General features: G+C 36.8%; 1 protein-coding gene across 4 annotated transcripts in view; it reads left to right on the top strand.

The window, feature by feature from the left end:
• Positions 1 to 25,225, top strand: part of LOC134537741 (uncharacterized) — a 178,442-nt gene that overhangs the window by 128,998 nt on the left and 24,219 nt on the right. For all 4 annotated transcript variants that reach the window (XM_063378502.1, XM_063378504.1, XM_063378506.1 and 1 more), the window contains 6 exons: positions 5,207 to 5,315; positions 7,786 to 7,810; positions 8,920 to 9,075; positions 10,896 to 11,040; positions 13,161 to 13,354; positions 15,793 to 16,021. In XM_063378502.1, coding sequence (XP_063234572.1) covers positions 5,207 to 5,315; positions 7,786 to 7,810; positions 8,920 to 9,075; positions 10,896 to 11,040; positions 13,161 to 13,354; positions 15,793 to 16,021 — 858 coding nt within the window. The remainder of the gene's footprint in view (positions 1 to 5,206; positions 5,316 to 7,785; positions 7,811 to 8,919; positions 9,076 to 10,895; positions 11,041 to 13,160; positions 13,355 to 15,792; positions 16,022 to 25,225) is intronic.

The following is a 25,225-nucleotide window of genomic DNA, read 5'->3' on the forward strand; positions in this document are numbered from 1 at the left end:
TAAGTAGAAGACACACCTAGATATAGAAATATAAATTTTACATTCTTAACACCTAGCACTATATTTAAGAGCTATAAAAGAAATCCCTTTATATGATATATTAAAATTATATATAGTGGTTTTGAACATATGTCTCTTTTTTTGATGTGGGGGCACCATTGATCTCTGCAACAGTTTGAAATTGCTTAGATGATTCTCATGTATCTGTTGTAACCAAATTTTCCCAAGTTAAATTCACATGTTGTCAGCACAGTACGTGTTTGACTAGCATTTCCTAGTGTTGTGTTTTCACCTTGTTTAAATGGACATCAACTCATTACACTGTACGACTATCACATATTTATTCAAAATCGCTCTACTCATTATGTTACATTCACTCTCCACCATTACATCACGATCCACTTGCCGCTCTACCACTTCCTTTCATAGATACCAACTCTCATAGATGCCAACATCACATATCACAACACCTTCCCTTTTATAGCAAATACATCCACACTCTTGACATATTACTACAATCCAGAAACAGAGCAAAAGTTAAAACGTCATCAGTTTGGGGAATCATATTATTTGGTACTCACTAGTCTTTGTATCTTGCTGGCACTTTCACCTCACGTCCACTTTTTGTACGTCTCGACACATTGACCTTTTCCTTACCACTCATCAGTGCTGGTGGGCACTCTCCCTGCCGCACTCTTGACCCTGCTCCCTGCGACTCTCCTCCTGCCTCGTCTTCTGCTGGGAACCCCCGGAACTCATCATCAGAGTCCAGGCTGGACCTTCTCCTATGCAACTCAGGAGCAAGGCTGGATGGTCTCAAGTGATGGGAGTTCCTCCGCACGTGCTGGCCATCCTGATCACGGACAACGTATGATCTCGGAGTCGAAGACTTGTGTACAATTTCTGCTGGTTCCCACTGATTGTTTCTATTTAACAAGACCCTATCTTGGTGCTCGAACTCGGTTGCCTTTCTTGCCCGTTGATCATACCACTGTTTGATCTTCGCTTGCCTGTTACGTAGTTCTTCTGCTACCTTTCCCTGCACTTCCGGTTGTAGTAACTGCTGCCTCATTGGTAGTTTCGTCCTTACCCGGCGACTCATTAGCAACTGTGCTGGTGACAGGCCTACAGCAGTCAGAGGAGTGTTTCTGTACTCTAGTAACATGACAGGTAGATCACTAGACGAATCCGAACACCTCCTCAACATGTTCTTAGCAATCTGCACTGCTCGTTCTGCAAGCCCATTCGACTTTGGGTAGTGAGGACTTGCTGTCACTACTTCGAAGTCCCAACTCATTGCGAACTGCCTGTATTTATAGGAGTTAAATGGCATATTGTCTGAAATAATGAGCTTTGGCACACCATGAGTAGCAAACACAGATTTCAGTCCTCTTATGACTTCATTGGCTTGTTTATTTGCTACTGGTACTATTTCAATCCACTTGGAATAGTAGTCAATGACAACCATATAGCTGTTGCCCCCATAGTCACAAAGATCAATACCAAGTTTCTCAAACGGTAATTCTGGAATGTTGTGAGATATGAGTGGTTCTGCTTTATTCTGGCTTCTGAATTTTTGGCATGTGAAACACCTATTTACCAATATCTCAATGTCTTCTGCCATTTTTGGCCAATACAGTACTTGCCTGGCTCGTGCTTTGGTTCTTTCTATGCCTAAGTGGCCCTCATGGAGTAAGAGTAGCATCTGCTGCCTCAATGCCACTGGCACTACAATGCGATCATTTAAGAACACTAGACCCTTGTCGAGATGCAAGCAATTCCTTTGGACAAAGTACATTTGAGCTTGCTGGCTGACTTGATGTTTGTGTTCTGGCCACCCATTTTGACAGTACCTCATAACCTCACACAGTGCTGTATCCTTAGCAGTTTCCCGCCTGAACTCATCCTTTCTAGTAGTCGACACCTGACTTGTATCACTCACACTCACAAGGTGAACCATTTCTGCAGACAAATCTTCATCTGCATGTTCCACTTCTGGCAAATACGCCCTTGACAGTAAGTCTGCTACATGCATGAGTTTGCCTGGAAGATACTCTACCGACAGCGTGTACCGTAGCAGCCTGATTTTCATCCGTTGAAGTCTAACAGAATACACATCTGCTATACTTTTCTTAAACACTGGAACTAATGGTTTGTGGTCTGTGTGTACTATGACATGCCTTCCATATATGTAGTGATGAAACTTTCTCGCTGCAAACACAATACTGAGCATTTCCTTCTCGACTTGTGCATAATTCTTTTCTGCTGAGGACAAACTTCGGGAAGCATAGCTGATCGGCTGATCATCACACATTAAACAACATCCCAGTCCATCTTTTGAGGCATCACACTGAATGGACAGTTTTTTGTTGGGGTCATACAAGCCGAGTACTGGTGCCTTGCTGATCAACTCCTTGACTTGCTGCAACACATCAGTGTGCACTGGTAACCACTGCCACTCAGTATCGTTCTTCAGGAGTTCCCTCAGTGGAGCTATGATGCTAGCTAAGTTAGGTAAAAACTTCCTTAAGTAGCTGATGAAACCCAACACTCTTTGCAGCTCAACTTTGTTGGTGGGTGTTTGTAGTGCTAGAATAGCTCGCACCTGGTCGGGATCTGGCTGCATACCATTTGAGGAGAACACATGCCCAAAATACCTTGCCTCCTTCTTTTTGAACTGAATCTTGCGTACATTGAACTTCACATTTAGCGCTCTCGCTCTCTGTGCTACCTGTAACAATATTTGATCGTGCTCAACTTCATTTGCAGCAGCAATCAAGAGGTCATCAAAGTATACTAGTACCCCTGGAATATCACCAAAGTTTTGCATGTTTATTCGTTGAAAAATTTCAGGTGCACTCGATAACCCAAATGGGAGCCTGAGAAATTTATAACATCCAAATGGTGTGCTGAAAGTGCAGTACATACTTGATTCCTCATCTAGTTCCACCTGGTAAAACCCATCTTTCAGGTCCAACACTGTGAAAATGGACTTATTGTTCAGCTGGCAGCTCAACTCCTCTAATGTTGGTATCATGTGATACTCCCTGCAAATTGCCTTATTCAGGTCTACTGGATCTAGACAGAGTCTGAGACTTTTGTCGCCCTTTTCAACAACAGTTAGGTTGCTAACCCATCCAGTTGGCTGATCAACCTTGGCAATAATTCCTAGCTTAACAAGCTCGTCCAACTTGATTTTTAATCTATCTCTTAAGGCAAAGGGCACTCTTCGAGGTGGTTTAGCAACTGGCTGAACAGATTTATCTACTACCAATGTGCACTTGTTCGGAATACACCCGACTCCCTGAAATACATCTGCAAATTCTGAGAGGAACTTATCTTCCGATAAAACGCTACTGTGTAAGGTGTGGACAAAACTGCGAGAAACTAACTTCAAACACACGCATCCTGGCAGTCCAAGAATGGGCATTCTGCAGCTACCATCTTCAACAACAACAAACTCCAGGCACTCCTGAGCACCATCTGCTGTATTTACTCCACACATTAGCTTAATGACACCCACTGGTTTCACTTTTTTGCCGCCGAACCCTTCGAGTGTTATGTGTGACCATTTCAACTGGGTTGGGCGAGCCAGCTGCTTCACAATACTCTGTGATATGATATTTACCTCTGAGCCCGTATCAAGCTTGAAATATACAGTCTTACCTTCAACCCACATTTCTTGGATCCACTCCTTTCGGCCTGGCTTGGCATCCTCCACCCCGGTCGTTGCTTCTGCCACTTCTAATGTGCTGACAAAGAACTCTTCCATCTCACCTCCCGTTAACCTAACCTCTTCAACTTGGTTGGTGCACACGGTTGCAAAATGATTGAACTTCATGCACTTGTAACATTTTTTTCCAAAGGCAGGGCACTCATTCTTCCTATGTACCCTCCCGCACCTTCGGCACTTAGGACTTCCTTGTTGCACATGCTTCTGTTCAGCCCCCCCTGTGTATGGTACCTGCTGCTGTTCAGTTGATTTCTGCTTTCTTCTATTTCGCCACACAGTTTCAACTGTGCCTCCTCTCGGGTGAATTTCATCATCCGACGAATCCTCACGCCGATTAACAGGATTGACAGCTTTGGTTTGTATAGCGTCGGCACGTTGCTTGCCTAGCTCAGCCACCCTACACTGTTCCATTGCCCGTGACAAGCTGAGATCCGGTTCACGCAACAAACGTTCCTGCAGCCCTTTGTCCCGAATGCCCAAAACTATTCTGTCCCGCACAACACTGTCTGTCTGGTCCTTGAAGTCACAACTTTGAACCAGCTTTTTTAAATCTCTCACAAACGAGTCAAACGGCTCTCCCTCTTCCTGAGATCGGCAATTAAACTTGTACCGCTCAACTACGATATTTTTTACAGGGTTACAATAATGTTCAAATGCTCGCAACACCTTTTCAAAATCCCTACGGTCTTCCGCTGGAAGATCGAATGTGTTGAACAACTCAACAGCCTCGTCTCCTATGAGGTTTAACCACATCGCCGCCTTGACTGCCGATGGTTTGGACTCATATCCAGTCGCCAGCATAAAAATATCAAAGCTCTGTTTGAACCGCCGAAAGTGTTCACACAGATTTCCATCTAGAAGCAGCGCCGGCGGTGGCTTAAACGATTCCATCGCGCCGAAACCTGTATAACCTCTATCTCCACATGGCACAACAACGAAACAACACCACTAAGGTCACGTTGCGAACACTATGCGATTTACTACCGACTGCGCCATGTTGTGTTTTCACCTTGTTTAAATGGACATCAACTCATTACACTGTACGACTATCACATATTTATTCAAAATCGCTCTACTCATTATGTTACATTCACTCTCCACCATTACATCACGATCCACTTGCCGCTCTACCACTTCCTTTCATAGATACCAACTCTCATAGATGCCAACATCACATATCACAACACCTAGTTTGTCGAAACAGAATATGAGACAGTTTAGACAGAGAAAATGAAGTTGCATTTCATTTCAAAACAATCATTATATTATCAAAACACAATTAAGAGCCTTGTGTCTGGGTTGAGTGTAACAGTGGGGTATAGGGCCTATCATGTAAAAATTGTTTGAGGCTGTGCGTTTCAAAGTATTTTGTAGCATTTGGGAAAGTGAACTCTAGCAATGTTATAACTATCATAACAATTACAGACATTTGTTAAGTTGAAAAAAAGTTAATTTTAAATATTTTTGTTTAAGGTTGGTGATCAAATAGTCCGCCTGAATGGATTTCCTTTGGAGGATGCGATTCACAGGGAGGTCTTGCAGCTAATCCAAAATCAAAACTTCCTCACGCTGAAAGTCAGAAGTAAGTACATACTAGTAGTAATTTCTTTTGTCATGGTCTTTAGTTCTTTTTAGCTAAGGTCTTACCCACTGTCTTAACATGGCTGTCTACTTAATCTAAGTTCACACATAAGAGTTAATTTACAAACTGTGTTGAAGATTTGTAATAAAGTTTACCTTAGTAAATTAAATGTATTATTGTAAAAAAAAATATTTTTCTTTCTAAATTTAAATCTATGCTTTGTGTTATTTAAGTTACTAACTGTTCAAAAAAAATTTGCCACTTTCTTCTAACTTGAAGTATACAAAATATTTTATATATTACAAATTATATTACTGTATTCCAAGCAAAACTCCTATTAAGAGGCCACTCCAGTGTTTCAGGGGCACTACGCAACACGCGTTAACCTCATAAGATTAAATGCTATTTTCATTTTTCTTATAACTAATTAACTAATATAGATTTCGAAATGATGCTTGCTTGATATGTAAGACAACGATGCTCTTATCAGAGCCCCTTTCTTCAAAAACGTGCATAAATTATGGTTTTATACTAATCTTTACTAATATGCATATGTGTATTGTCTAGGTTTGAACCATTATTTATGTACGTTTTTGAAGAAAGGGGCTTTGATAAGAGCATTGTTGTGTTACATATCAAGCAAGCGTCATTTCAAAATCTATATTAGTTAATTAGTTATAAGCAAAATGAAAATATCATTGAATCTTATGAGGTTAACGCGGGTTGCGTAGTGCCCCTGAAACACTGGAGTGGCCTCTTAAAGTAAAAACTTTGAGTGCACCATAAAAATGGTTTAGTATTTTGGTGGATTGATTTACTGTAATTTTACAAACTAGCTTTCTGAGAATTTAACCTCCAGTTTATACATTTGCTGCTGACATTAGCCTTGTCTACATAACAAGTGTTGGACATCCTTGGTGATGGTGTGTAACCAGCGGGCATTTCAAGGAAATCGATGCACTTGAGCAGCCATGCAGACTCGCCTGAAGGAAACTGAATTCCCACAGCATCACTTGAATAACTCATTTTTTGTTGGCTAACCTACAGTAGTTTTGTTAAAAGTGAAAAAAGGTTTTCCTATAAAGGTCATTTGTTTAACGAACAGTCTGTGGTTAAATCAGGTTTTCTTTCTCCAAATACATAACAGGTTTAAACAGTTAGTGTTAATATTTATATAAATGATCAATCCCATCAATTTAAAAAAAAAAAGACACTTGGTAAATTTGTGATCATAAAAATTAATTAATTTTTTTTTTCAATTTTCTTCAGTAACTGAGAACATCGTACTGCTGAAAAAACCTGTGATTTGCAACAGTGTTTTAAAATAAAACATGAGTTGTAATATTTTAAAACATTTATTCAGTACAGTGCCTTAGCAGTCTAGTTGCACATCATAGTTTGTCTTTTTACAAGTTAGTGTCCACTTCATTCATTTTACATCCCGGCATGTACGTATTCATCTTTTCAATCTAAGAATTTAACAACCTTTCATGTGGCACATACCCAGGACCACTGAGAAAAATTAAGAGCCTGGAGGCAAAATATTTTGCCAGCCAGCCCCTCCCCCCCATTTTTTAGTGAACAACTTTTCAAACTCAACTGTTAAAAAACTGCAAAATGTTACCATGGGCATAGATCCCTAAAATTCTAAAATTAAAAAGCCTCTCTCTAATGGAGCCCACTTAACGCCTGCAAAATCGTAACTGATAAATGGGAATGATAAACGTTATCCCGCAGGCCTCCCCTGGGAACCCCACAGATTTTTTTCCGATGGTCCTAAACTTTACACCTGATCTGCGGATATCACATTATTTGTAAGGTTGCCTGTGAATTCTATTGACTATGAACTTGTAATTTTCCGAATATTGGATAGACCCAAACATAAAAAAAAAAATTGGTCCTGGACCCATGAATTCCCCCCCGTCTTCCTCCTGCTCCCACTTGACAACCCTGCACCAGTGATGGTTAAAGCAGGAAAAATATTTAGTAAATTAAATCCTGTCTGCATACTACAGCAACACATCAATTTAGGTTTTTTCTTTTCTGAAATTAATACTATAGCATGATTTTTATTGTAATTAAAAAAACATTTTGTATCATTCTTTTGTTGCTGGAAAGCACGATAAGAAAGGACTGGTACTGAGTTGAGCCAGATGTCTCTCACCTGAGGCATGGATGAGATGAGAGTAGTGCTGTGGTAACACAAGGGGTTGGTTGGAAGCGGTAGGATGGTCAACTGCCCCACGAAAACCACTGGCTCCCAAATCATCTCCAGGCAAAGCATTGAGAGTCCACGGGTGCTGCAAATCAAAATGAGATTGCGAGTGGCAAGTAGAATGCCAGATGTTCTTTTTATTTTTCTGTGCTCTGAATCACAACCGTACTTCCAACGTGTGCACTTATTTATATACGTATTTTAAATTTGGTTTCTCAGTTATCTGACTATTTTTTTTCTTTCTGCTTGTTTCAGCTGTTGGAATGATCCCGGTTAAAGAGTGAGTTAAAAATTATTTTTTAATTTATTTATGGTTATCACTGTGTTAATTGCTATAATGTATATTTTTACAGGCTTATCATTATGTAGTTATTGAGAAACCTAACATATGTCTTACATTTTTAATGCACAATTTTTGTAGTACATATTGTATTTTAATATCTAGTACTGTCTGTAAATTTTCTACTTTTGTTAGTTAAAACTCTTAAGTCTTAGAGCATAATGATTTAAAAATAATGATTAAATCTAGTAATGTATTTTGCACTGAATAAACATTTTCAGAAGCCTTTTCTAAGGTCTACTTTCAGTCCATTGTAGAAACTTCTGCCGCACATCAAACTGAACACAATAAGCGTGTTGAAATTGGCCAGTGATGATTTTTTGGGCACATGCAGTGTATATATACTTTAATTCCATTCATGCAGGTTTTTTTTTTATCAAACTAGTGAACATGCTATAGAATTTAATTTAACCTTTTGCAGTTTGAATAATAAAATAATTACACTTGTTTTATTTTTTTGTAGTCAAACTTGGGGAGTCCAGTGTTAGGTTTTGGCATTCAGAATATATATTTAAATTTTACTTACATGAAATTTGGTTTGGGAAGAAGCAGGAAAGACATAGGGGCCCCAGGAAAATCCACCAGCTCGCTGCAGTGGCCGGCACATTTTTGACATGTAGAATGTCTTAAGTTCGTACTAGCTCGTGTCTTCTCGGGGTGAGTATTGTCGTAGCCCCTACATATATACTTTTTTATTTGTAGCGTCCACAAAATTTTTATTCCTGACATACTGATGACGTGCAGATTAACATTGTTGTTGGAAAAGTTATGATAAACAGAAACTCTACGTGGTCAGTGTTGGTATACCTAGAAGCCTGTGTGCTCTGGTGTTCAGAAAATTCTGTTTTCGAAGATGAAAGTAATCTGGTCCATGTAAGTTCAGCCCTGCAAGCTCCTTCCCCTTAGATATCCGCTTGTGGTGGCTAGCCCTCGCTGCAAATGACATGTCAGAAATGTCCTTCAATCTCGTGGGGCTCTCCCCGCGAGTCACGGCGGTGTGACGGCCGGAACAGGACGGGTGGTCACGAAGGCCCTGGTCTGCCCGGCAGCAAGCGGAGTGACCCTCTGACGTGGCGCGTGGTGGAAGAGGACGACACGCCCCCCACACGGCCCCCCTCGGAGAGCAGCGCGCCGTGCCAGGACGACCACCACCGCGATGTGCGCCTCCTGCTCACCGTGCCGCCCCGATCCAAGCTGGGCTGTGGGTGAGCGCTCGACTCGGAACTTCGCTCTTCTCGGCACGCCGAGGCCTGGGCAGGAGTGTTCGCAGGAGAGAGCAGTGATAGAACCACATTTCCTGCTGTCTGCTTTCAAATTATTTCCATTTGTTGGTGGAAATGACAGATTTTTTTTTAAGATTTGGTTTGGGGACGGGAGAGCAGGGACGAAGACAGGGGGGGGGGGCATTTAGAGGTTCAAACCCCCCCCTTAGCACCAAATCTTTAATTTCTTATTCATCACTCAAACAAATTTCATATTAAAATTAATAAATATTTTACCATTACAATATTTAAATTTAAGTACCGAAAACTGCTAAAATAGCACTATTTTACACCATAAAATCCAAATTTTCCCGGGGGAGGACCCCCCCACCGCCGCTTTAATACGTGGGGGGGTGGGGGGGGGGTGCATGCTTCTTAACACCCCCCATACACAAATCTTGGCTACGCCACTGCGGGAGAGGAAAGCGATACATGCCCCGATCTCTCCCCCCATGTGAGCCCCTGGGCTTGGGAATTTGCTTGCCACACTATAGGTTATAACTAACGTTTAAAAATAAATTTGTTTAAGAAAGATATATATATATTTTTTAAATTTTTATTTTGTATATCAGGCACGGTTGCAGAGGTTCCAGAGACATAATTTCTGTTTTTATTTATTTTGGAGGGTATATTTATGTTAACATAAATACTTAAATTCATTTGTTAATTTTTTTTTTCTCAAAAGTTATGAAACTATTAAGATTCAGTACAAAGGCTAATCCATAAATTATTTAATAAAACCAAAGTGACATAAAGAAAAAGAGACAGAAGTGCGTGGAGTTGTTTGCTGTTGATAGTTAATACTAAAAGAAGAACATAGCATAAAAAAATTGGCCTGCCAGATTATAAAAATTTTGTAACTGGACCTTGCTTAGTAAGGGTTGGTATATAGCATTTTACATTGTGGTGCAGTTGTGCATATTGAGTTTAAAGGTGACAGACCTTGCAAGATCAAAATGGGATGAATGTGAACATCAGCTGAATGTCTTAGCAAACATGGTTACTCGGGACCATTTGGTTATTTGTTGCATTGCTAAAAGCTCCATTTGGAAAAAAAAACTATTTTTTAATCTAATGTAGGTACTATGATTTCTCAAGGCCTTAGATATGCTGTAGAAAAATTGCCAGCGTTATTTTTTAATATGTAGGTACTTTATGTTTAATACATTCATGCCTAGAATAGTTTTGTCAAATTGGCAGTTTTTAACTTTGGATTCTTCTCAAACTAAAGCTAGTTGAGGTGTTTCCTTAATATATTTTTAGCCTTTTCTATAAGCAGAAATTTTTAAATATTTTTTTATTTTTTTTTTCAAATGGAGTGACAAGACATTGAGAAGTGCCCGCGTTGAACTGTTGGGTCTTAAGCGTATGCCAAAATTCACCCTTCACAATTTTCGTATCTGCAATAAAACGCTTCATACAGATTCGTTTTTGGTAGAGCCATGTAATATTGATGTACACAGGGGCGGCTCCGGTAATTCTTTCTGGAGGGACTATCGTAAAAAGGATGCAGTTGCAAAACATGACATTCATCATTTGGCAAATAATACCGCCCAACTGTAAAGTTACTGAAACGTTAGTTAGGTGGTATTGTTAGCTAAGCAACACTTTGAATAGTTAAGAGATTAGCTTTGGAATATTACAAATTTATGGTTTCAGATACTGTACTTTAAAAGATAGATTTATGCTGTTTTTGTTTATCCATGAAATCAGTGGGTTGAGTTAAGTCACTTGTAATTTGTGTGACTTGCACATGTCCACAGGATCTGCAAAGGCCCGGACTGGAAACCAGGGATATTTGTCCAGTTCACCAAAGACAACGGGATCGCCAAAGAGGTTGGACTCAGGCCCGGCGATCAGGTACTGCAGTGTAACGGCATCACGTTCCGGGACATCACCTTCAGCGATGTGAGTATTTGGTGAAGGATGCCTGTATAAGCTGATCACTTGAGACTAGGCAGGACTGGAGCAGCAGTGAAAAAAAAAGTGATGTGGGAAATTGGAGCACTCTGAGAAACTTCCATTTCTTTGTCACAACCCGAATGAAATTTCTGGTTTAAAATGTTCCCAGAAAGATCTGAGCACGGAGGTACAGTTCCATTTTATTACCTTATTAGCTAGCTAGAATGTCAAAAATGGTCAAGGTTTTCCAAGATGTTATTAACATTTGAAATAAGTCTGGTGTGAGGAACGTTTATTAATTGCGCTCTCTTCTTGAAAACTTAAACTTGCATTATTAATGAACAGTAGTGACCATAATATTTTTCTAAATTTTTACTGACTGCAGTACTGACTGCATACTCTCTTAATGAAGGAAGTTAAGCCAAGTCGTGCACATACCACTTGCATTTAGACACAACGTCTAGACGCTACAGGCACTTATTGTTTTAAGACCTTAACTTTCTTTCATTTCTTTATTTTAATAGCAGTTTGTGCTACAGAATGGCACTGAGTAAATCATAGATTCATTCATTTTGTCGGTAAAATTAATTTTTTTTGAAGGTAAACTTAGTTAAAGGAAGAAAGCAGTGGCGTATTTCAGTTATGGATGTTGCACAAAGAAACGTTTTAGCACTGTTCATCATTTTCTTTATGACTACCCCTACTGTAGTAAATTTTACCTCTGTTATAACTATGTACTTTCAAATAAATACAAAGATTCTGACAAAAAAAACATACAGTTAGAAAGTTGACTCAGTTTACCCGCATCCAAGACTGCCCCCAAGGTTATGCTGACGCATGTCCATTGAAACTGACATGTAGACATTGATGAGACAGTTCTCAATCATTTAACATTGCATTCAGTGCTGGGTCCTGCATCAATATCTGTACACACCGTCTGAATGTGGTCGTGCCACAACCTGCCTTTATTCACAACTTTTCAATTAGTATGTTCTGTAATATCTTTTATTGAATTTTTTTTTATTTGGTCCTTTTAAGGCTTAGTTCATATTACTGCGCTACCGGAATTTTTGTTGGCTTAGAGTTAATCATTATCATCGGTTTCCAATTCAGTACATTGTGTCCTGTTTTCTAGCGGATTACTTTTAAAATTTCAGTAGTACATTTCCGTAATGATTTTTGAAGAAGACCAATGCTCATTTTTTTTTCTTTCGATAGAAGAGCTTTTTACCATTGTATTGTAAATTAATTTTTCTTAGGCATTCTATTTAAAACTATGTTGACGTTCGTTAATCCAGCAAAATTGCTAATCTGGCACCGCAGTGTCCCGAATGTACTGGATTAAAGACCTTTCACTATATTTGCACTCTACATGCACATCATTGCCACATGCTAAATGCATAAAGACTTGGACTTTGTTTTTCAGAAATTGACTTAGACTCTCTTTCCAAGTGTTTCATGCACAGAGGAGTTATAGTGCTGAGTAATTTGTTAAAAACAAAAATATGATTATTATATAATACAAAGTTATTATTCCAAGGGTGAAAAGAAATTTAGTAAAGGATTGTTAGTACAAATTTCCCCAAATAATGTAAAGAATATAAAATTTAATTTTAATAATAATGATACCATTGTAGGTTAAGGAAAAATGATTTGAAAATTTATTTTTCGAAAATAATGGTAGTATGTTGTTTTGCAGATAATTTGCGAACATTTGCTTTATTCTCCTCCTGTCTTGCATCCTTCTAAGTGTGATACAGTAGACAATTTTATTTTATTTTTTTTTTTAGCCACAGGCGTAGCCATTCTAAAATGGTATTTTACAATAACTAAAAAAAGAAAGTACATTTTATGTGGTATAAAATTGTGTGCAAGTTTTAAATTGCATGAATTTGATTTAGATATTACATAATTTTTGTGATTTGATTTTTTAATGGTTTGGTTGATGCAAACCTGGTTGTTGCAGAGCGACATAATTGTGTGGTCCCTTCAGGTTTGTGTTGTTGAGGTTTGACCGTACAGTGTTTCCGAACGCGGGTTGTAAGTTCAACCTGCTGCAAGCTTGCCGGGCGGATACGCCGCCTCCGAGAGAGAGAGACGAGCCGAGTGTCGTCTGGTGGTTGCAGGCGGTGCACGTGCTGAAGTCGTCCCGCCAGCTGGACCTGGTGATCCGCAAGGGCGCCGGCCTCGACCTCTTCCCGGGCGAGTCGTCGGGCTACAACAGCTCGGCCAGCAGCGTCAACGGGGACCAGAGCCCCAGCTGGGAGGACACCAAGAGGCTCTCCGTGGTCAAGGAGGAGTCCATGGAGCTGGAGGAGCGGTCAGTAGGGATGTCACCCCCTCCCCTGTAGCTTTGAATATATATATACTGTATAGAAGTCGCCAGCCCAGGTTAAAATTTCTAATACGGTTTTGAGGTAGTTGGTTAATTCACCGCCGCAATCGCCACCATCTCTAGGGCATCGACCTGTGGTGGTCCCTAGCAGAGAAGTGTCGAACTCTTCAAACACCCCTTCCCCCTCCCGTTGAACGACCTTGAGCTGCAGTGAATGATAGGTGGGGGTGCGGGGAATGACAGCGGGCGACAGTGCTGCGCTCTAACGTGTAAATAACAACCTAAGATGAGACAGGGCGTTACGGCAGCGCACTGCAGCGGTGAAGTTCCCAAGTTGCTGCTCATATGCTTCTGAAAAACGTAGAGTAAATCCTATCCACTCGCGACTTCTATACAGTATATATATTCAAAGCCTGTAGTCTGCTCACGGCTAAACACTCCAGTGACTAACTTCGCTCCGCTTTCCCCAATAAACCTGAACTAAAAACAAACTAAGATACTCCAACCTGCCCCTATCCTCTAAATTTGTTTCAATTTGTTTTTATAAAAAAAATGATCATTTGAGTTTTTTTTTTCATGCTACCGGTTGCTATATATTATTTAAAACTAAAATACTCTTCAAAAATTAATTAAAACCATTGGTTTTTATAGCGAATTTTCAAAATGTCATAAATGTGTAAAAATAGGGTTTAAAGTTTATATTACTTGATTTTCAAAATTTCGGACTCCCATTCAACGAGGGGTTAATTCGATACCACCCAAAACCTTGTCCAAAGCAGGAAGCTGGGTCCGTTAATCTCGCTTCAAGTTGGCGTTATTTCATTTTCTTTTCATATTCTGGTTGAGATTCCTATGGGTGTTACATGAAATAACTTGCAAATTTTTTTTGTTGAAATTTTTTCGTAACTGAAAAATGCTACAAGTTACTACTATAGATTAGTCAATCAATTATTTGTACCTAACTAAAAATTTAACCTGATTTATTGCATGTCACACATGGGAAGTCCATTTTTTTTTAAATTATTATATTTACATTTCTGTCTGAATACTCATTTATTCATAAAAATATAGAATTAGCAATAAAAAAAATACAATACGGTATGGCATCTGAGGCCAAGTGCAATCATCCTGTCGAATGCTCTTGTAATGAATTTTGAAAACTGAAGTTTTCATGATGGAGCGAGGTGAGACAGTGGCAAGACACCTGGACTCGTATTTCGGAGTAGGTGGGGATGAATCCAGGTCTGACCTTCTGGGTTTTTGTTTCCAATCATTTAACTGAAACCACCTTCGGGAAAAGGCTGGGTTGCTTCTTCATTTCAAGCCATTGTATGTTCCTTCCCCAGGGCCCCTGATGGGTGTCGTTCTGTTTCCTTCTCCAACAAACTCGCTGTCAATACATTTTAAAACTCTGTATGTTTGGGTAGGAAACCCTTGGCATTTCTTGAAATACCTGCGAAAAAGGGAACTTTTATACAAAGGGTAAAATTGTATGTATTTATAGGTCTAGTGCTAAATATTTTTAACTTATTTTACAGGAAATTTTGGTAGCTGTGATTTTATTAAGAGGGTTTTTCCATACTATGCACCATATTTGATTAACTCACAACCGTTTACAAGCAGAGATATTTTTAAATGATGGATTAAAAAGAGTTTAGATTAAAACAATTTTTTTTATTATTATTTCTTGGCTGTGAATAAATAATTAAAACAAACACACACACACAGAGAATTATTTATACAAATTTTGTGTCACTGATTACAGTAAGTACTTACAAACAGCGAAAGATGGATTCCAGGCATAGAATAAAATACAGAATTTTACATACCATGCACTCATGTTGTGTAAAATACAGAATTTTACACACCATGCACTCATGTTGTAAACATGAAAAAAATGTAGTGTAATAAAGTGTGTGTGTAGTTTGAGCAGGCTTGAATAATTTACCGTTACCAACAATTCCTTTTGACACGCCGAGACGCGACAGAATAAAACGAGGCAGTCGCTAACGCAACAGAATAGGTGAGCTTTTCTATAACACATTATCATACAACAAACACTTAATTAACTCCACATTCCCTTTAGCAAGAAAGCGCCTTTTAAGTGCGATTCGGTAGGAAATCACTTTCAGAGCCACAGGCGTACCCATCCAAAAAATTGTATTTTACAATCTCTAAAAAAAAAAGTACATTTTGTGTGGTACAAAATCATGTGCAAGTTTTAAATTTTGTAATAGTTATGTTAATACAAACCTGATTATTGAAAAGTGATATTTTGGTCCCTTCGGGTTTTTATTATCGAGGTTTGAATGTAGAATTAATACTTTTATTTCTTTTGAACGGTGGGTGTCGTGAAGTGTTACGTCAGAATGCAATATATTTTTGAAAGTTGAAATGAGGTGGCGGTGTTTCTCCGCCAGCAGGTTGGGGCAGCTGGAGACGGCGAGGGGTGGCACCCTGGACAAGGACAAGCAGTGGGACCAGATCGAGTACGAGTGGAACAAGGCGGAGAGGACGGAGGACGCGAGGAGGATCGGCAGCACCTTGCGAAGCACCACCAGCACCCTGAAGCCTTCCGGCGCGTCGTGCACCATGATAAGGGTGGAAGAGAACGACGCGGCCACCACAAACGGAGAGACGAAAGACGTAAACGTGAGCAGTTTGCGCTTTCCCGGCAAAATTCCCTTCCCGGCGGGCCCGTGCGAAAACTACGTTATTTTATGTGAAGCGAATATCAAATCTAATGTTTAAAAATATTTTCAAAGTCAAATTGAATTGTAAATATTGTTCTCGGAGAAGCTTCCTTAAACTTATTTCATAAAATGGAGACTTGAAGTAAAAATAAATAATAAACATTTGTAATGTTTTAACTTATTAAGGCTAAGATCCTTAGTTTTGCAGTCTCCAAGAAAAATATTTCTCCCATGAATATCGTAGTAGATAAAAAAATTAATAAACAGTAGAATTGTAAATAAAACTTTGAATTTTGTAAATATGATGATGAAAATTTTCTCAAAAAATTCTTTCTTATTTAATTTTAATTTAGAAATTTTCAAAACTAAATATTAGGTATATATTTAAACGGTACACAGCTGTTACTTTGCACACAACTTAAAGGAGATACAATGAACAATTCTCCGGTTTAATTTTTTTAATACAACGTACAGAATTTAAATAATCTGAGTACAAAATATTGTGATTTAACTGTCACTTGCCGCTGATGAAAGGAACGAGTTCAACAGTTTGCCGCTAGAGCTCCGGTTAGTTCCGAGTTTACTCACTAGATGCCTCGAATATCGCAGGAGTTCAGGCGGGAATATTATCGCTTCGAAACGGTCAAAACACAACACTAGTATCAGCAATAGTAATCAATGAATTGAAAACCGTCTCACGTTGTCGACAATTTATATAGATATATTTGTCAGCTTTTCAGTGATGTAAATTATTATTAATATGCTTCACTTGTCGTGACAAATTTATTCATAGAATATTTTTTTTATTTTTAAAATAATCTAACTACAATTACTGAATTGTTTTAGTAGATAGAGATTTATTATAATAGTTGGGCGTCTTAAAAAAAACTTATTTTGGAAATAATAAAGTGCTAAATATGATTATAATATCTAACCTGTTTCGTTTACGGGCATCTACGTGAACGTTGTACATTACATTTTATTACAACATTATTTCACATATTATCTTAGTGACTTCATTATGTATTTTGATATGAATCTACCTTAGCACATGAATGAATCCTGCAATCACGGTGTATTACAATAATAGCAAAATGGTTTCATATAATAATATAACTTCCAAAATCAATTTAAATTATTAAATTATTATTTATACTTCTATCCAAGAATCCTACATTCAAGACAAATAAATAATGTTTTAGATTTTATTAGAATATTTCAATTATTGTAAAAAAATTTATTTGCAAAATGACAATGATTTTCTATAAATTTATTTAATTATATTTCTTTAGTTATATTTATTTAATTATGTTTCTTTGATTATATTTGTACCTCGACTTTAGCTCTGGTAGAATGGGCTATACCTCTGGGTGTAATGTTACATAAATGAGTTATGATGAAAATATTAATAGTTAGTATTGCAAATTTATAGAGATGTTTAAAAAAAAAATAGTAACTGAAGGACCAGCCGCCTATGGCAACTTCCTCACGTATGTAATGATTTAGTTATGTATATAACAATACAAAAATTAGGGCCAATCTTTCGATGCTGTCGTTGAACAATGGTTAACTAAAGTCGTTTAAAATTACCTTTGGTTTTTAACAATAGATTTTTCACTACCCAAGCATTTATTGTATCACTAACCTTGAGCAGTTAAACATTTTCGTTAGTTACATAAGTGCGTTAGAAACACAATTACAAGGCAGTGGCGATTCTTTTTTTTTCTTCTGGGGTCATGTAAAATTATGTTTGTAAACAAATATTGGCCAGAAAGAATTAGGTATATATTTTTCAATTTAACTTCCGCTACATTATTTGCAACTATAAATGATCAAAGAAACATAAGTTCCAAGTGCGCGCACACACGCACGCATATGTATACATGTAAATACTTTTGAACAAATGAAATGAGGAGTTTTAGCAAATAAACATTCAGGTAATTTTCCAAAATAAAATTTTAAAGACCTTTATATTGTGTTCTTACATTTGCAGTTAGATTTATTTAAATTATTTGGCAAATATTACAATCTAAAAATTTTTTAAGTATGTCCAGTAATTGTTTTTAGGTAATTTTATTTGTGTTACAAGAAACCGAAGACCTTGCTGAAGTAAAATTATTATGTATATAAAATGTGTTTAAATGGGTGTGTTATACTTAGATGAAATTGATCTAGAATTATATGAAATAAAATGCTATTGTTTTACCAGCCTTTGAGCTTTCTAGCTTACGTGAAATTGTTATAATTAAACTTTATTGCCTAAATTTTGAATTGCTCGAATATGCAAAAAGTAATTCACTCGCTCACACACTGGCCTATACAAATTCCAACCCACTACCAAAAGAGCTGGAAACTTGAAATTTGGGTCGCAGCCTCAATGAGTAAATTTGGAAAAGTACCGATTTTTATTTTCTAATTACTAAAAAAATAAAATTAAGAAATATGCACGCACCTTTAAAATCGGTGTATACCTTCTTTCGGAAGAACGTTGTTGCAGAAATTATTGTTTACTTCTCATGCTTGTACAAATTGAATAGTACTGTAAATGTATTTGATGACATAAGCAATAGTAAGTTATTAACTGATATTGAATACAAACAATTTTTTTCGTGACTACAAAAAATAAGGTTCTCTGCTTGGCGAGTGATTAAATTATACTAATGTCAAAAAGATGTTATCGGGAAAAAATAAATGAAGTTATTTTATACCACTGATTCACTACCCATAAAATCAAACTGCAAAGTCTTTGCAACTGGTATCTCACACAAGAAATATAAAACATATTCGTGCTTCATTTTGTATAAAAATAAAACACATATCATATAATATCGGGAGACAGAAAATCGTGCCTATCACCAACATGGCCAATCAGACTCATTGTCATGTTTACGATGGCAAGACAGCTAGCAAACCAGTTCAGTTTATATGCAGCTTAACTGAAAAATTTATTCAATATTTTCGGGGTAGTTTTACGCTCAAAATTAATACAAAACCAAATCAGCAATCCTTGTATGATCATTTATAATACTACAAAAAATCTTCCATTTTTCTTTCGAATTGTATTGAGCACTAAAATATTGATTTACTTTTGGCCCAGGTTTTATTTGACGATACTCTGTAGAGTTTCGCTTGTTTGCATTGTTTATTTATCAGGTTTAATTCATGGCCAAATTAATTGAAGTGTAACACAAATTATTTATATATATATATATATATATATATATATATATATATATATATATATATATATATATATATATATATATATATATATATATATATATATATATATATATATGACTGGTTAGGAATCAGTATGATGTACTAGAAAAAATATGTCCTATCAGTGTAATGAATAGTTGTACCCTTACAAGCGTTGAATATTTATGAAACATTTTATTTCTTTGGTATTTAAAGCCGCAGACTTGTATTTTATTTATTTCATTTAGACAACAACATGCGTCCGTGTTTTCTACATGGCACGCTCTGTAATATTTTGAATGTTATAGTAATTTTGGCTTTTTAAAATCTGTGATTTGTGCAGTAGACTAATTTGTAATTTTTTATAATTTCTTTTCACATTTTTAATGATCCATTTGCTAATAGTATATACACTTCTCCATTAATTATAATAAACACATATTCCATTATTGGAATTCTTTCAGAATGGGTATCACAAGACTACAAAAACTATTCTCCTGCATAAGAAAGGTGATACTACCAGTAAAGAAAATTATCGTCAGAGAGCAATTACGTCTTATATCTAGGGACACCTGTATTTTGCGAATACATTTCGTGTCAAGGTATTTTACAAAACAATGTAGATTTTTCTTGTAATTATTGGCTGTGGTCGGTGAAGGCTGTTTTCCCGCACTTGACGGGGCCAATGAGGACGTAGTTACTGTACTGCTGCACGCCCGCAATTCGCCAAACCTCTAAGAAAAAAGCTACAGTTATGTGTGAAATAGCCTGACACGAGATGTATTCGCTAAATACATGTGTCCTTACTTATATCGAAAAATATTTGAACATTGTATGATAATTTTAAGTATGAAAAGTACAAAATACTTTCAAATTTTATACATGGTTTTATATCAACTCTAAGCAGTAAAACATATACTGCTTATTTTCTACAAAATATATCTATACACGGCAACTGTTTATGAATCACTTGAGTTTTTTTATAAAGCATCTAAGCCCTTGACTGTATAAATATATTGTTGGATGAATTAACTAAACTAGGAATACTATAATATGCACAAAAATGACATAAAGCATAATCTATCTATTTAGCACAGCCTGAATAATTCATTTCCTATTGTCAAGACTAAAATTTAAAAAATGGCGAAAGAAGCAGTATAAAATAACTATCTCATTATCTTTGCGGGTAACTCAAACATCATACAAACAATACGAAATATTCTTAAACGCAAGAAAGAATATTTTAAACACTGTAAATAACTTAGATTTTAAATCAAAGGATAATAATCAGTCTGTAAAATTTAGTTTTAACGATGAGTTGGAAACAGAACATCAAACATATAGCATAGGTGTTACTGCCAACAGAGAACTCTCACAAACAATACAATTCCTTTCTGCGAAACCTGCAAGCTCCGGTACCTTCTGTAATTATATATATATATACTTATATACTTTTTTCGATAATGAAGTCAATCTGAATTTATTGCCTTTTTTTTCCATATTTTTTTATACATTAGATGTATATAAATATAAAAATTTATGTAACAGGATGAATCTTAAATGGTTTGAACAGTTATCTATAATGACTTAGTTGGTTTGTTCATTAAAAGCCTTTCTTTTTTACTGTTCAAGTTGGATTCCTTTATAACTAAAAAATATATATATCACGTAACTAAAAAAATAAATAAAAGAGCAAACTTCTGTTCGTATAAAGGTGTTAATTTTATGAAAATAATGTAATACAATTTGTTCTCTAGATAAGTAGATTTAGAAGTAAGACTTCATATTTCAGTCGTTACCATGGTACGACTTCCGGAAAAGTTTGACATATATATATATAAATCTGGAAAAAAAGGCAATAAATTCAGATTGACTTTATTATCGAAGTAGAATAAAACACAAAATACACTTGCAGAGAACCACCAAATATATTGCGTGTTTCTGTAATGGAGTTAAACTTTAAAATCGCCTTTATTATTTCAAAACAATAATTTAAAACTCCAAGCAAATGTAAGAACACGTCTTCTAGATATAACGGAAGATTATAATGCCGTGTCCGAATTCACCTGAAGAATATACATGTAGATACTTTGGAAGTGACTTCGCAAGGCTGTCAGAAATGGACGTGAAGTATGCTATGCAATACGCAAGTAAATGAATCTGTGTAATTCTCGCGTACTTCCAGTTGAAAATAAGTCTTCATTTGAAAATTTTTTGGTCATATTTTATATATCATTTAAATAATTTAAGAGGTCGTAAAATAAATATCATTTATTTTGTATTTTACTGGTATCAATAAATAAATTGACAAAATTAATTTATGGATGTTTAAAACGAAGTTTCAACAAACACATGTACATATTTAGCCTACCGATCGTTACTACAAAACAAAAGTCCAATAATAATGTAAGATGCCGTAAATTCACGTGAAAGCGATGGACTAATTTCACATGCGTTTAAAAATAAAATCTAAACATCCTTTTCGGCTGGCTAAACATTGGACATATCCGGATTCGTCAAATGCAAGTGAAGTACGCAAGGTTGTAAACATGTAACTGCATTACTTTATGATTAAATTTTAATATAATTATGCATACCTCCAAAAAATGTTCAGTTAAAATTAGTATTGTATTGGTGTTTGTATTAAAATATAATGTATACCGGGTATATTTTTATTGTGTTTTAAGATTTGTTGACTTTTGTACCTCATGTACTTTTGGTGAAAAGTGAAAATGTAATTATGTAGGTATTATTTATTATCAGGGCCCAAGGCATAACTATATGTTCGTTGGCCGAAAATGAATTGTAGTTATACTTGTATATCTAAGAAAAATATTTGTATTTTGTATCAATGTAAGTATTTTATTATAAATTTTTTATATTACTTACAAATATTTTGTACTCATAATATATAGTTTCCATTTGTCTTAAGACATAATCAAATTATACACTCAGCAAAAAATATTTATTGGTTCGCAATTTTTCATTGTTACAATATTTAAAAATGTTAATTTGCTATTCAGCAATATCAACTTCTAAAACGCGAGTAAAAATTATCATTAAATTATATCAATGGCATATTTATTGCATTAGTATTCCTTGCTCCTAATCACTTACTCTGGTTGATTACCTTCTGTATAACCTCAGTCAGTGATCGTAATTTATGTACACCTTTTCCCCACTAAGACGATTCAGGTGCAGATTCTGGAGCAGTGTTTTTTATGTACGAATGTGTCAATAAATCCGTCAGTTTGTGGGTGGTGTTGGGGGGGGGGGGGGGGAGGAATTACTACTCTTAAAATATCACTTTATCTGTATGCTTGATAAAATATCCTTTGGTTAGCTCCCTCTGAAATATTCTTATACAACCTATGACGTGTAGCCTACTCCTTAGATATTTTACTTCCAACACGTTTCATTGCGTAGAGAAGGCGATTCTTCGAGTATGTGGCCCTTTCAGAATTAAATTATTATTATTAGTTACAACTGATGTTTATTTCGAGCCTCTTTGACTTCCAGTTCATACATAAAAGACGAACTACCAGTGATGCTTGACGTCACCAGTAGGGATAGCATGAAGGAGCTCCTCATTTCGCCAGACGCGACTGGCATAAACAAGTATTTATATTGCAATAATAAATTACTAAATGATAGCTTATTTTTCGAAAATATGATTATGTTTTTTACAAAAAGTACGAATGCCAGGACATTTACTAATAACATCATTTTTAAACATCACATATAAAAAAAGGAAGTGTAATCAAAAGCAACAAGCTGCAGGTCAGCTAAAAACGCAAACCAAACATTTTTCTAGCTCTAGCCTCATGTATACATACTTAAAAATATAATACATTTAAAACACTAAAATTAATGCAGTTACCTGCAATATTTTGAAGACATATATTCAGCTACAAAAAATTCTCGGATAGTATAAAAAGTTCGCCTGTATATATAGTTGCACAGAAAAATACAGTCCTAATGAGATATCAAATATAGCAAATAATACCGCTTTGCAACATAACGTCATGCTATTAGATGGTCAACGTTCAACTGTTTGTGTAATACACATACGCACACACCTGTGACAAAATGTGTAAAGAAATAAAATTTGTAGGAGCGCAAAACCTTTGTAGTACACAGTTAAAAATTATTATTATTTCTTTTACGGGGGCAGGAAATCTACATTACTGGCCAACTTATTTGAATGTAGTGGTTAGCTGTGAACGAGCGTTCTTGCAAAAGAGACCAAATCTGATAGTTTTGGCCACATAATCACCGCAGTAAAACATACCATTTGTATATCGTATATGTGTAGTGCACCAAATTAATATTTATTATAATTACCTTGGGTTGCACTCGGTTGCGTACGGGTTTCTAACTGAAATGTACCAAAACTAGTAATATTTATTCTCTTGCGCTTTGTTGAGGATCTAGTAGTCTTGGATGGGTGTATGAGAAAGGGACAGAGAGGCAAAGGGATTGGAAATCTAATGCTCGCAGAGGAAGAGTACACCCTTCCCCCACCCCCCTCTTCCCGAACCAGTCGTAAACATGACACCCCCGCTGGGCGATAAGAATTCTGAGAACAGCGTCCTCTTTCCCACCCCCCTTCTTTTTTCCGCGCGTCGCTACATCGTTCAACCGTACTGCTAGTGCGCTCTGTTGAGGACAAAGATAACTATGCGTGTCTTTGCCCGCTCGCGAGAAACTCAGGATCTTAGCCTTAAGTGATTAACCAGTTGGGTCCTATGTATAACATCATTCAATAAATATTATAAAATAACCATACATAATATTAATATTGAGCATTCATAAAAGCAAATGGAGAGCCATCTTTTGATTGTTATAAGTAACCAACTTTATTCAAGCAATACACACAATTTCCCCCCCCCCCCCCCCCCCCCCCCCAAATTTAATTTTCCATGTCTGTTAGGCTTCCAATGTTTTAAAGCTTTGCACAAACTTGCGAAGCTTCACATCAGACATGAAGCTTTGCGTTACAGCTGAAGCTTCAAATAAAACAAATAGCTAATTTTCTGGTGAACTAGAATCAAATATTAAAAAGAATTTTGATTGATTTGCAAAGGTGAAGTTTCGCTCAGGCTTACTTCCTGGTTTGAACAGAGGGTGTAGTACCCTTCCTTGCTGCTAACTGTGAATCACCATGTGTAAAACACACACACACTACAGGAGGACTGAAACATGTGGACTGAAGTAGATTTTTATTTTATCCCTCCAGGGTTATAGTGGGAGGTGATATCCCCCACCGTTTCTCCCATAGGACAGTGCGGCAAGACACTGGACTCGCTTTGCAGAGCACCTGGGCTCTTATCCTGGTTCGGCCATTCTGAATTCAGTTATTCGTGTTTTCCAAAAAATCTCTCCATTCAATTTTAATACTGAGATGGTTCCTTTCTGTAGAAAATGGCAGATTCCTTCCTCAGTATTCTTGGTTCTCATATTGTGTTACATTCTGCAGTGACCTTGCTGTTGACAAGTCATTAGGCCCAAATAAAGTGAAAGGTCTTTAAGTAAGCTGGCATCCTATAGTTCGGCCCCAGGGCCGGGCAAGCTGGGCAATCGCCCTGGGTCCCGCACCAGCCCCTTTATTACAGATGTACCTCTGATGTCAGAATTTCTTAAGACGAATAAGCAGGACCATAGTGAAGATTTAAGTTCCAGGTTGGCTTAAAATGTATTTTTTTTAAAGGGTTTTGTATTTTTCTAATTTTTCAGTGTAAGGCCTCCGAAACTGACTTTTATTTAGGGGCTATTACATGCCTCCTCTCCCCAGGTCCCCGTCAAAATATTAGGGCCCCCGCAAGGTCTGTTCTGCACAATCTGTACTCGTGCGCCAATTCGGCCGTTAACGCTCAGATCTTTTCGGGTGTCTTCCCCCTGTTGACCTTGGCCTCGAAGTCACGTTGCTGTGCGGCCAGCATTTTCGGTTTGCTTAGAGTTT

Source organism: Bacillus rossius, chromosome 12 (genome assembly GCF_032445375.1).
Source record: "Bacillus rossius redtenbacheri isolate Brsri chromosome 12, Brsri_v3, whole genome shotgun sequence".
NCBI lineage: Eukaryota > Metazoa > Arthropoda > Insecta > Phasmatodea > Bacillidae > Bacillus > Bacillus rossius.